Source organism: Lepidochelys olivacea, assembly GCF_965140295.1.
Source record: "Lepidochelys olivacea isolate rLepOli2 genome assembly, chromosome: 20".
Lineage (NCBI taxonomy): Eukaryota > Metazoa > Chordata > Testudines > Cheloniidae > Lepidochelys > Lepidochelys olivacea.
In genome coordinates this window covers 4,138,221-4,150,000 of record NC_140430.1, presented here as the reverse complement: position 1 = coordinate 4,150,000, position 11,780 = coordinate 4,138,221, and the positions used below count along the sequence as shown (strand labels likewise).

General features: G+C 63.1%; 1 protein-coding gene across 1 annotated transcript in view; it reads right to left on the bottom strand.

The window, feature by feature from the left end:
* The window catches only part of MARCHF9 (membrane associated ring-CH-type finger 9), an 18,322-nt gene extending 8,386 nt beyond the window's left edge, over window positions 1-9,936 (bottom strand). Inside the window, exon 1 of the mRNA XM_084610054.1 lies at window positions 8,681-9,936. Coding sequence (XP_084466180.1) covers window positions 8,681-9,055 — 375 coding nt within the window. The 5' untranslated portion in view covers window positions 9,056-9,936. The remainder of the gene's footprint in view (window positions 1-8,680) is intronic.
* Between the last annotated feature and the right edge of the window lie 1,844 nt (window positions 9,937-11,780).

Below are 11,780 nucleotides of genomic sequence, written 5' to 3'. Positions count from 1 at the left end.
CCCAGGAGCCCTACCCCAGCCGCAGCTCCGCGCACGGGACTGCAGACTGCTCCCCCCAGCGGGAGCTGCAGAGGCTGGTCCGACGGTGGGACCGTCCCCAGCTGCATGGGGCTGAGAGGAGCCTGGGCTGGCTGTGCCAGGGGCTGGGGACAGTCCCTCTTCTAAGGAGAAGTGATGACAGTCTGCAAAGTGGAGAGGGGGGCTGAGAGGCGAGGAAACCCCGGGGGCTTTGCTCTGTGCTGGCAGCTGACTTCAGCAGCATCAGAGACGGGGTCATTGTCCTAGGAAGTCTGGGCTATGCTCTGTGCTGGGCCGGGGGGATCCCTTCCCATTGGGGAGCGGGAGGCCGGGGCGGCTGTTCAGAGATGCAACAGCGTTACAGAGCGTCTCGGAAAAGAGCAGGCAATGTTCAGGGCAGCTGGGTGATGGGTGCTGGGCTCCCCACGCACAGCCCCTGCCATCCTAGCCCTGCCCCCCAGCTCTGCCGGAGCCCCTCAATCCCTACACGCAGCCTCCCTACCCCTCAGCCCTGCCCCCACGGCTCTGCCAATGCCCCTCAATCCTGATCCGCAGCCCCCTGGTATCCCAGCCCCACCTCTCGCCCTGTTCTGCAGGCCCGTCCCCTCGGCAGGGCTGATCCAGTGCCCCGACCCCGTCACCTCCCCTTTGCCGGGCGACTTTGGCATAGTAATGACCAGCACTTGGCTTTTCCTTCCCGCGCTTCCCGCTTGGCAGCTGGTCACAGACAGACCCCGATTGCAGCTTCCCCGGCATCCCTGCTGCCCACGCCCCCCCTCACCGGCAGCCCCATCTCATCCCCTCCCTCTCCCTTAATTAGCGTCTTTGCTATTCTGCCAGATCGGCAGACAGTGCGGGGCTCTCCATGAGGCTCCCCTCCCCCAGCCGCTCTACCCACGGCTTTGGCCCCCCCTCCCGTGCACCAGAGAACCCAGCCCAGGGCACACTGGGGGCACGGGTGTGATGGGCAATGGGTGGCGCCCGTTGTGAGGCATTCGGCTGCCTTGAGGCTCCTGCTGAGCCGGGACCCCACAGCACAACTGCTGACACCCCTTCCCCAATGGGGAAGATAATCCAGGGACATGCAGCCTCCTCCCCACGGGAAACCCCAAGCCAGGACTCCAGTCCCCCGGACCCAGCCAGTCCCCCCAAACTGAGGTACCCGGGGCGCTGCACTCAGCATGGCTCTGGACAGGCTGTGCGAACCCGGCAGAGCCCAGGCCCCAGAGGTGGGGGACAGACCCACAGACAGCGGCTGACCCAGAGGGGCCTTGGTCACTGCAACAGCTAGAGAGGGATCACCGGCCCTCCAGAGGTCCTCTCCCCGCCGGCCCCGTACCACGAGGCAGAGGACGCCCACACGCCAAGCTCGACTGGCTACCGCCTGGCGGATCACGCTCTGCCAGTTTCACGGCTGGGTGACCCCACACCGGTGCGTGCGTCCCGCCTGCCACCCTGGTTGGCTGCAGAGAGACGGACCCAGCCAGGGTAGGGGGTTCTGATCCCTGGTATAGCTCACCGGGGCCTGCTCTGGCTCCCCAAATGCCCCATCTGGCATAAAAGTCTCCCGCGCCCTTTCTCCCCAGCAGGCCCGGGGCATTTACTCCTGGCATCCAAGGAGCACCCCCTGCCATACCTGTGTGATCCCACCCAGACTCCAGCTGGGGGTTAACCAAGGCCGGGTAGGCTCGAGAGCGGTGCCCATGGCTGCACAAACCGATGTCTGCTTCGGAGGGTGCAAAGTGTTGGATTCTCGGCGCCGCCCAAAGGGCCTTCAAGAGGGTGGCAACAGCCTGGCTGGTGCCCAAGCTGGCCTGACAGCTCTGCTCACACACACCGCACCCCAGCCCCTGGCATAGGGGGGCGGCTTGGGGGCCATGGCCAAAGCGCATTGCACTCTGGGTATTCTTGGTTCCACGGGGCTGGGGAAGCAGAGCACAAATGAGAGCAGCCTTTAGGCTGCTCTAACTTGCAGCAAGGGCAGGGCCGGGCCTGAATATGGAGATAGAGAGAGGGAGGGCTCTGGTGCCACAGGTAGCTTCTGAAAGGCATTTTTTAGGCCTAATGGTCATTTATTTTTGCCCACAACATTCCAGGCACGCTGCCCTCTTTCAAGATGGCCACCCCTGCCCTTGGTTCCCAGCCCTTGACAGCCCGGGCATCCCCGAGGGCCCCTGCGACTTCTGCTCCATGCAGAGCAATAGGAGACAGCAGCCATTTCACAAGAGCGCAGTTCTCGGGGGAGCTCGCCGGAGGGAAATAGCGTTCGCCCGTCACTGCTGCAGGAGAAATGAAAAACCAAACGGCCAAGAATCACCAGCAGCCCCCAGAGAACGGAGCCTCAGGTGGAGCCGGCGCCCCTGGGAGCTTTAGCCCCAGGGGGAGTTCGGACAGCCTGCGCCGGTCCATTGTTAAGGCCACGTGGGACAAACAAAATGGCGCCACGCCCCCTGCTCCGTTTCTCACGGGCGCTGTTCCTTAATGATCGCCCGACTCGCTGCAGGTTTGCTCTGGGCTCGGGGGGATCCGGGGCCGGAGTCACGGTTTTAGCGTGCAGCTCGGCTCGGCGCTCTGGAGGGAACCACCCCGGCAGGGCCAGCACCTGAGGGCTAACCAGACAGCAGGGGAATCCCCGGAGAACAGGGGCGCATCCCCTCTCCGCTCCAGGGGAACAATGGAGGACCCCCCCCACATACACATCTGAGAATGTGTCTGAGTGCCCCCCACCCCCTAACCCCGGCCAGGATGGGGGTGAAGGCACCTCTAACTCTGGGCCGCTGGGCAGGGCCCCCTTGTACGTGATGCCTGGAGATGGCGCACGGGGCAGGCGGGTGGGACTGTGAGCTCCAGGAGTCCCGGACGCCGGATTGGGACAGCGACCCATCCTGGTCCCCCAGGAGCAGCCCCTGGGCCACACAGAAAATCCCACTCCCTTAATGCATAAATAAGACACAGAGCCTGGCGCGATGGGGTCCTGCCCCTCGACTGGGGTTCCTCGGTGCTACCGTAATAAACCTAATAAATAACATACAGCACCTAGCGCAATGAGGTCCTGGGCCATGTCTGAGAACCCCACTGCCTCACCCCTCCGCTGAGCACCCCACGGCCCTCCTCCCCGCTGAGCACCCCACGGCCCGCCCCCTCCCCCGCTAGTCCGCTCGGCTCTTACCACGTGGCACCAGCACCCTCCTCTCCCTCCATCCCCCCTTGCCTGCCAGCTCCCACCCCAACACCTCCCCCACGCGCTGTCCCCTTTGCAGGGGAGGCTGCCCTGGGCCACCGTGGCTAAAGGCGACTGGCACCAGGGTGGGACATGGGGCAGCGAAGGATCCAGGACTGTCTGATGCTCTCGGAGCGTTTCCCCTCCTCGGGACTCGGAAAGGCGTAGGTGAACGCCTCCCAAGCCTGGGACTGTCCCTTGCCCAGCAGGTGGGCAGCGCCAGGCCCCTGGTGGGTGCCGCCAGGATACACACATTGCTCACAGCTCAGTGAGTAATTTCCTGTTATTATGGTGGCACCCCAGCGACCCCAACCAGGCTTGGGGCCCTGTCGTGCCAGGCGCTGCACAGACCCAGAGCGAGAGACAGTCCCTGGGCCCCAGGGCTCGCATTTTGAGAAGAGCAGGTGAAGGGGTAGAACAGAGTGACAGAGGCCGCAGCAGGACAGGGGATCCACACGGGAGGATACGGACCCCGAGATTAGGGTTTAGTGGCTAAAGCACAGGAGAGGGAGCCAGGACTCCTGGGTTCTCTCCCCAGCTCTGGGAAGGGAGTGGGGGGTAGCTGGTTAGCCAGGGGGGCTGGGAGCCAGGACTCCTGGGTTCAATTCCCAGTGAGTGGGGGCTAGTGGGTTAGAGCAGGGGGCCTGGATACCAGCCTACCCCCGAGTCCTGGCATAGCCTGTGGTGATGCCTGTCCTTGGGCGATGGAGCCCGCATGGCACGTGCTGCTGGGGAATGTCTCACCCATCGCCTGGAGCCACGACAGGGCTCCAATTAAAGTGACATTTCAACGTGCACCACCCTGGGCTGATGACTCACTCCCTGCCAGGCTCCATCCACCACAGAGAGCTGGGGAGGGGGCCCCTGGGCTTTCCCCCCAACCCTTCGGGCCCTGGCCAGAACCACCCTCTGGGGCTTGGGTCTGCTTCTATCTCTGCAGCCTCCTCCCCGCCCCGTTTCACGCCTCCCACCACATCCCCCCATTTCATTGAGGGGTAAACTGAGTCACAGAGACGGGTCATGTGATCCAGGATGGCGTAGGCCTCCCTGCTCAGAGCAGGGGGTCCCACCAATGGAGCATGGAGCCCAGAGATGAGCGACAAAGACAGTTTTGGGGAGGAATTAACCTGGCTCGGCTTGGAGACAGTCGGAGGATGAACCCTAAGACTGCGAACTGGCTCTTATGGGGAAGCCCCCATGGCACGGGCAGGATGCCCTGGAGATGTAGCGACTTGTGGATGGAGAGGGGTCAGCCCTGTGCAGGGAATGGGGGCGGGGGCGAAGGGGCCGGGCCAGGAGGAGAGGAAATACCTTATCGAACTGATGGAGCTGCCTGGGGAGTCACCGCAAGGGCTGGGGCGAGAGCTCCCATGCTGGAGCCGTGGGACGCCAGATGGGGCAGGGCCCTGGTGGGTGGGGCCAGAAGGAACCTGTGGGCGCCAGGTTTGTAGAATTTTTGGTGGTGCCCAGAACGGGTCCAAGCAGAGCCGTCCCATCCATAGGACGGACCGGGGCAACCGCCCCGGGCAACACACTTTGGGGGGCCCCACACTACCAGGAGATGTGGGCTCCAGGGCAGCCTGTGGGGCCAGCGCGGGGCCTGGGGCCTGGTGGGAAGCAGGGGTGGCAAGAGGTGGGCGGGGGCTTAGGGGGAAGGGGTGGAGTGGGGTGGGGAGAAGGCAGGGCAGGGGTGGGAAGAGATGGGGCAGGTTGGGGCAGGAAGAGGCAGGTGGGGGTTTGGGGGAAGGTGTGGAATGGGGGTGGGGAGGGGGCAGGGCAGGGGTGGGAAGAGGTGGGGCGGAGCGGGAAGAAGCAGGCATGGGCTTGGGGGAAGGGGCAGAGCAGGGGCAGGAAGAGGCGAACAGGGCAGGCTGGGGCCGGGTCGCTCGCTGCTGCTGGTGCCAGGCCCCCTGAGAACCCCCCAGGCCGCCAAGGATCCCGCGTCCCCCTGAAGCACGGGGCCCCCCATAGCGTGGGGCCCGGGGCGTTTGCCCCGATCCGTCCTATGGACGGGACGGCTCTGAAAATATAAACCCAAACACTGGGGGAGCAGGGCCCACGTTCCTGAATATTGGTGGAGCACAGGCCCATGGGCCCATATAACTAGCCTGCCTGTGCCTGCAGGGGCTTCCCACGATCCCAATCCCCTACCCAAGAGCAGCCCGGCGCCCAGTGCTTCCCTGGCTGGGTTCTGGGCGTCCCTGCCAAGCTGCCATCCCTCCTGCCGCACCAGCTGGCCCATGTGTTTGGCCCTGGCCCGGACAGCTCCTCTCTCAGACACCAGGACCTCGGGAGGCCAGAAAGCCCAGCCTCCTTGGCGGGGACTGGGCCGTCTCGGTCACCAAGCCCAGGGCGAGCTGGCACCAATGCAACAGGCCCGGCAGCCCCTGATGAGTTGCTTTGGCTTTAGATGGGATGGAGACGTGCTGGATCTGTCCGGGGTCCAATCTCTGGTGGTGCTTGGGTGTGGGGGGGAACGGAACTCCCTGTCTCTCCCACACGTCCCCAGCCCCCCATGGTGGGACGTGTCCGCAATTACCCCCGTCCCATGTCACTGAATCACCCTCTAGGCCAGATCTATGCACCAGGCTGAACTTTAGGGAGACAGAGCCGGGGGCGGAGGGCAGAAGTTGGAGGGCCCTGTACATCCGGCTCGGCGGTCTCACTTCCAGTGCCTTGTGCCACTGGGCGCACGGGCATCCCTGCCTCTCTGCAAGTGAGTGCTCTATGCCCCCGCCCCGGCGCACGGTCCTGGCAGGCTGCAGGGGCACTGGGACTATCCAGGCGGGAGCCCCCCGCTGGAGTCTAAAGAGCCACAAGCACGGGTGTGAATGCACATCCATGTCACACGTAGGCACCTCCACACCGAGACGTGTGGGCGCACACGTGTCCAGTCGCACACGTACACCAACACGCATACGCCCACGTGTTTGCATAGGCACAGGGGGGGCCATGCATGAATGTGCGCAAAAGCGCCCCCATGTCCCCACCGGCACGTTCTGGTGTATCCAGCAAAGGCAGAGATGCAACCCGCCCTGACACACACACACGTTTACCGGTGGCGTTTACCACCCCCGTTACGCCGATCGGCCAGGAGGGAGTTACTGGTGCATTAGCTCCAAATGACCCCAGTCAATATCCCTTCTCTCGGTACCCCCAGCCCCAGTGCAAACCCTAAATCACTCCTTAAATCTCATCTTCAAAGCCATAAAAATCCCGCTGGCCTCGTTCCCTCTTCGGAGTTGCAGGGGTTAAAATGCTCCAAGGACTCCCCCAGGGAGAGGGAGGGGGTTCCCACTGGGGTTCGCCCACCCCAGATCCCCAGCCCCACTCCTTTCCTCTTTGCTCCTTGAATCTGCCCAGCTCCAGCCGGGGGGCATGGACCCACGTGCCTCGCTCTAGCCACGCCTCGGCGGTTCCTAGAAAGACTTTGCTCCCTCCCATGACTCCGTGGCCCAGGCCTGTTCAAATCCAGGAGTCCCCCTGCCCCGGGGCATCCGGCAGCACCAGGACCAGAAGAACAAGCTCTGTGCGGCTTCCATGCAGGGGAGTTGGGAGCGGTAAGTACTGCGGCCGCCTGGTCTCGAAGGGGAAGGATTAATTAACGGTTCCCAAATCCCAGCATAAATATCCCGCCTTCCTCCGGCGCAGGCAGGTCTGTGTCTGCCAAGAAATGGGGCCAACAGGTGGGGACGGAGGGAGCCTCCCGTCTACCCCATGGTTCCAACCTCCTGCTTTTCTCTCATTTCCCCTCCTCCCCCAGGCTCCCCCTGCCCGTCCAGATGAGGGGCACTCCCATCAGCTTGGCCCAGGTAGTTCAGCTTGTCTGCAGTCACACCCGGCTCCCCGAGGCAAGCAGCGCTTCCCCTCTGGAGTTTCAGACACCGGGTCTTAAGCGTCTCAGAGCACCCGCTGGCCAGGATCGCAGGAGATCTTGCCGGGTTAGGCCCGGACATTACTCACATGGGATACTTGCCAGGTGCCTGTGGCCAGCTGGAGATTCAGCAGGGGGAGATCTCCCCTGAGGCCCCCTGCCACAGAGGACTCTGCCTAGGCCCCTCTGCTATTGGGACAAGACACTTCTGAAGCCACTACCTGCCTCTGGCCATTCAAGAGCCTCCAACTCTTCTCACAAGACTCACAGCGCCATCCCCAGCACCCCACTTCCAATGCAGGGAATTACCCTATCCCTTAGACATCCCGCTGCAGGGCCATTTCACGCATCCACCCTCACGCACTGCTCAGCGGCGGCTGCGCTCCTCCAGAGGTGGCTGCATTTTGGTTGTGGGGGGGGAGGGGAGGGACTGCTGGACACCGCATGCTCTCAGGGCAGCCGGCGAGCCATCAGTACGGTGCTCCGCGCCAGGCCTGCATGTGCTGAGACACAATGCTTCTCCGCCCCGGCCCCAAACAACACACCCACAAGCTAGGTATGGCTAATGCCTGGGCATTATTGTAACCCCAGTGCAGCCCCTGAAAGCTCCAGAGTGTCCTTTATCCCCCCAGGATTTCAGTGCAAGCTGCATACTCCTCCATCCCACTGATTGTACCCATCGGGACACATCCCCCCAGATGCCCAGACCCGTCCTGCCAACCCACCCCCTAAGCAGCGCTAAGTCCATCCGTGGCACCCCAAGGGTGGGTATGACCCAGTCCCGGGATCTGAGGGGGGAGCAGCGGGTGGGCTAGAGGGGACATGGCCCTGCAAGGAACCATTCTTCAAAATAAGGGACACACAGTGCCCACTAAGACCATCTTCATCTGGGCTTTGGCATTTCTTAAGAGAGCCAGGAGGACAACTCAAATACCCTCCCTGGACATCTTCACCATAACAACCCGGCTCTCTTGCCACGAGGCACAGACCCTGGCATTGCCTGGCACACAGAACCTGTCACCCTTGCCACGAGGCACAGACCCTGCCTGCCCTGCCCGTGAGAATCCCTTGGCACCCTCATCCCCTGGTATCCCTCAAACCTAGTAAACCCCCGACCCCCTCACCCCTAATAATCCTGGTAACCCCCAGCAACCCTCACCACTAGTAACCCCCAGTAACTCCCCTGACACCCCTCACCCCCAGCAACTCTCACCCCTGGTAACCCCCCTGGCAACGCTCACCACTACTAACCCCCAGTAATCCCCCTGACACCCCTCACCCCCAGCAACTCTCACCCTTAGTAACCCTTTTACACCCCTCACCCTTGTAACCCCGACACCCCTTCCCCCAGCAACCCCCCTGGCAACCCTTACTCCTAGTAACCCCCTGACACTCCTAACCCCTAGTAACCCCCGGCACCTCACCCCAGTAATCCTAGTAACCCCCTGGCACCTCACCCCTAGTAACCCCCAGTAACCTCCCTGACACCCCTCACCCCAAGTACCTCTCACCCCTGGCAACCCCCTTCACCCCTCAGCCCTAGTAACCCCAGCGAGGCGCCGACTGACCTGCTCGGGCCCCTGGAAGCAGATCCGGCACTGCGGGGTCCTCATGCCGCTGTCCAGGCTGCTGCTGAGAGACACGGTGTCCAGGCCCCCCCCGGCTCCGGGCTGCTGGCCGGGCTGCTGGCCGGGGGGCGGCGGCCGCGGCTCCTTCTCCTCCAAGGCCAGGCTGCGGGGCCGGGGCTCGGCCACCCCCCCGTAGTACTCGGCCTCATCGTCCTGCCGGGCCGAGCAGTCGGCGAAGGGGGGCCAGCCGCAGCCGCTGCCCCCCAGCGCCCGGCTCCCCCCGGCTCCGGGCTCGGGCTCCGGGCGGCCCCGCCGCATCAGCACCAGCAGCTTCAGCTCGTTGAAGAACATGCGGATCCGGTACTTGAACATCATGTACCCCGGGCCCAGCGGCTGCAGCGCCTTGGAGAGCCGGGGCAGGGGCGAGGGGCGCCCGGGGCGAGGGGGCGCCCGGGGCGCTTAGCTCTGTCCCTGCGCGGCGCCCGCCGCATCGGGAGAAGGGGAGGAGGAGGGGGCCTGTGGGGGGGCCTCGAGGGGGCAACAAGGGGGAGAGGGGGCCGCACCGCCTGGGGGACACATCTCCGGGGGCGCCGGGACCGGGGAGCGCACTGGTGATGGAGGGGGACAGGGGACCCCGGCGGGGCAGGGAAGGGGGGCGGCCCCCCGGCCGCTTTCCTAAGGCCGGGCCGGTTCGGTGGGTGCCTGGGCCCCTCCGCCGCCCGCGTCCAGCTGCCTCCCCCGGGTCATGGTGAGCGGCGCAGCCGGAGGCCGGGACCCCCCGCCGGCGGCGAATGCGGGGACCGATCCCCCAGCGGCAAATCCAGCGGCGGCCCAAAGGGTCTTAAACCCGGGGGCCTGCGCCCCTCTCCGCCTCCTCCCCTCGGGGCGCCGGCTCCTTTGTCTGCAGGGCTCCGGGCATCTCCGCTCCTCCCGGCAGGCGCTCACCCGCCGACACGCGGGGCCCGCAGGAGCCGCATCCTGCCCGGGCGCCCAGCCCCGGGCGCCCAGCCCCGCGCCCCCCTCTCCGCGCCCCGGCTGGGGCTCGCCCTGCGCCGCGGGTATTGTCTCTCCAAAGCCGCGGCTCTGCGCGCAACAGGAGCCGCCGGGGCCGCCCGGAGCGCTCCCCCTCCTTCCGGGGGGCCAGCGCCCCCCCCCCGCCAAGCTCCCCCTCTCCAGCCACCGCCGGGAAGGCTAGGGCGCAGGGCTGGCCATGGCCGGGGCTGGCGGTGGCTCGGGGCTGGAGAGGAGAAATATGGCTTCTTCTTCCGGTACAGCAGCGTGTTAAATAAAACATTTGGGGGGGGGGGGGCGGAGAAGCGAGGGCTGCTGCGCTACGCTGCTTGCCCCCCCCCCCAACGTGGGGAGCACGTGGGGGGAGTCCCCGGGAAATGTGAAAGTGACCAGAGGGGGTCCCCCCGACCGGGAAGATGGGAGCCTTCCAGACGGGGAAGGGGTGAGGAAAGGTCCCACTTTCCCCCTCTCCAGGAAGGAGGGACCGGAGCCAGGAGGAGGCAGGTGTGGGGAGCCCAGCCAGCCCACGGTTCCCCTCCCCAGCAATCCAGAAGGAGCCCTGCCGCTGCCCTCCCCAAACCTGGAGCGCAGAGTGAGTGAGTGAGGCTCTGTCTTTGTCTCTCTCCCACACACATCCAGGTCCCTGGCCGCAGCCTGGCTGGACTAGGGGAACTTTGGCTGTGAATTTCCCAGCCTGGCTACCCTCCTCCAAATCCCTCCCCAGTCAGGGCGCCTACACCAGACTCGATCAGGGTTTGGTGGCTTGGCTGTGAGCAGGTCACCTTATCCACTAATGTCCCATCGATTTCTTTGTGCCCCCTCCGCCCCCGTCTGTGTCATAGGATTGACCGAGACCCCATTGTGCTAGGAGCATCTCCCAGCTCCCTGGCTGGCCCCCTAAGCGCTGGACCACCCAGGCAGGGCACAAAGGTCTGCCCACATGGCACTGGGCCTAATTTTGGTGGCCTCTGGCTGCATGCCGAGCTGTCATTCTTTCAGAAGCTCTGGTGAGCAGTCGAGGAACCCAGTGAGCAAGGCAACCTGTGGAACTCATTGCCAGAGGATGCTGAGTGAAGGCCAAAAGTATAAGAGGGTTCAAAAAAGAATTAGATAAGTGGATGGAGGATAGGTCCCTCAATGGCTATTAGCCAAGATGGGCAGGGATGCAACCTCACGCTCTTGGTGTCCCTAAGCCTCTGATGAGCACAAGCTGGGACTGGATGACAGGGGAGGGATTACTTGATAATTGCCCTGTTCTGTTCATTCCCGCTGAAGCATCTGGCACTGGCCACTGTCGGAAGACAGGATAGTGGGCTAGATGGACCACGGGTCAGACCCAATCTGGCCGTTCTCATATTCACATTTGTGCTGAGCAGCGTGGCTAGCCATACGTCTCCAAACAGCATGGGTCAGGCCCCAAAATCGTGAGATTGGCTTAGAAATCATGAGATTGTTTTAAAAACTAGTCAGTTTGGGTTTCTTTTTAGTTTTCTTCGGGGTTTCTGAGCCTTTAGGGTCACACTCGGGGCAGGTTTTCAGGCCGCCCTTTTTCAAATACGAAAGCTGGGATTCTCGTGTGAGTGTCTGGCTCCAGGAGCTGGGACTTCAAGAAAAATCCCCAATATTGCAAGACTCGCAATCAAAACACAGCAATTGCCAACCACCCTACTGACACTTTCGTTAAAGATGAAAGAAATAGGCCAGCCTAAAATACAGTTTCATCCTCGTTTCCACTCTCTCTGGCAAAAGCTAAACTTGCCCATGTGTAGTCACTACTATAAAGGAAGGTTTTTAAAATAAAATCTGGGGTGAAACTGATAAGCCCTTTTAGAGTTGTGTGTCTTTCCCCCCCCCCATTTCTTGTTTTAGGCTGTGTTATACCTGGGGCGTTGTATTATGCTGTGTTGTGTTGCATTGTGCTGTGTGGAATTGCAGTGTGTTGTGTTGCGTTGCGTTGCATGGCGTTATGTTTCATTGTGTCATGTCACATGGCAGAATATTGTGCTTCACGCAATGCAATGAAACAGCGCCACTCAATGCAATGCAACCCAACACCGTACAGTGGTTGGGTTGCATTGCATTGTCTGAT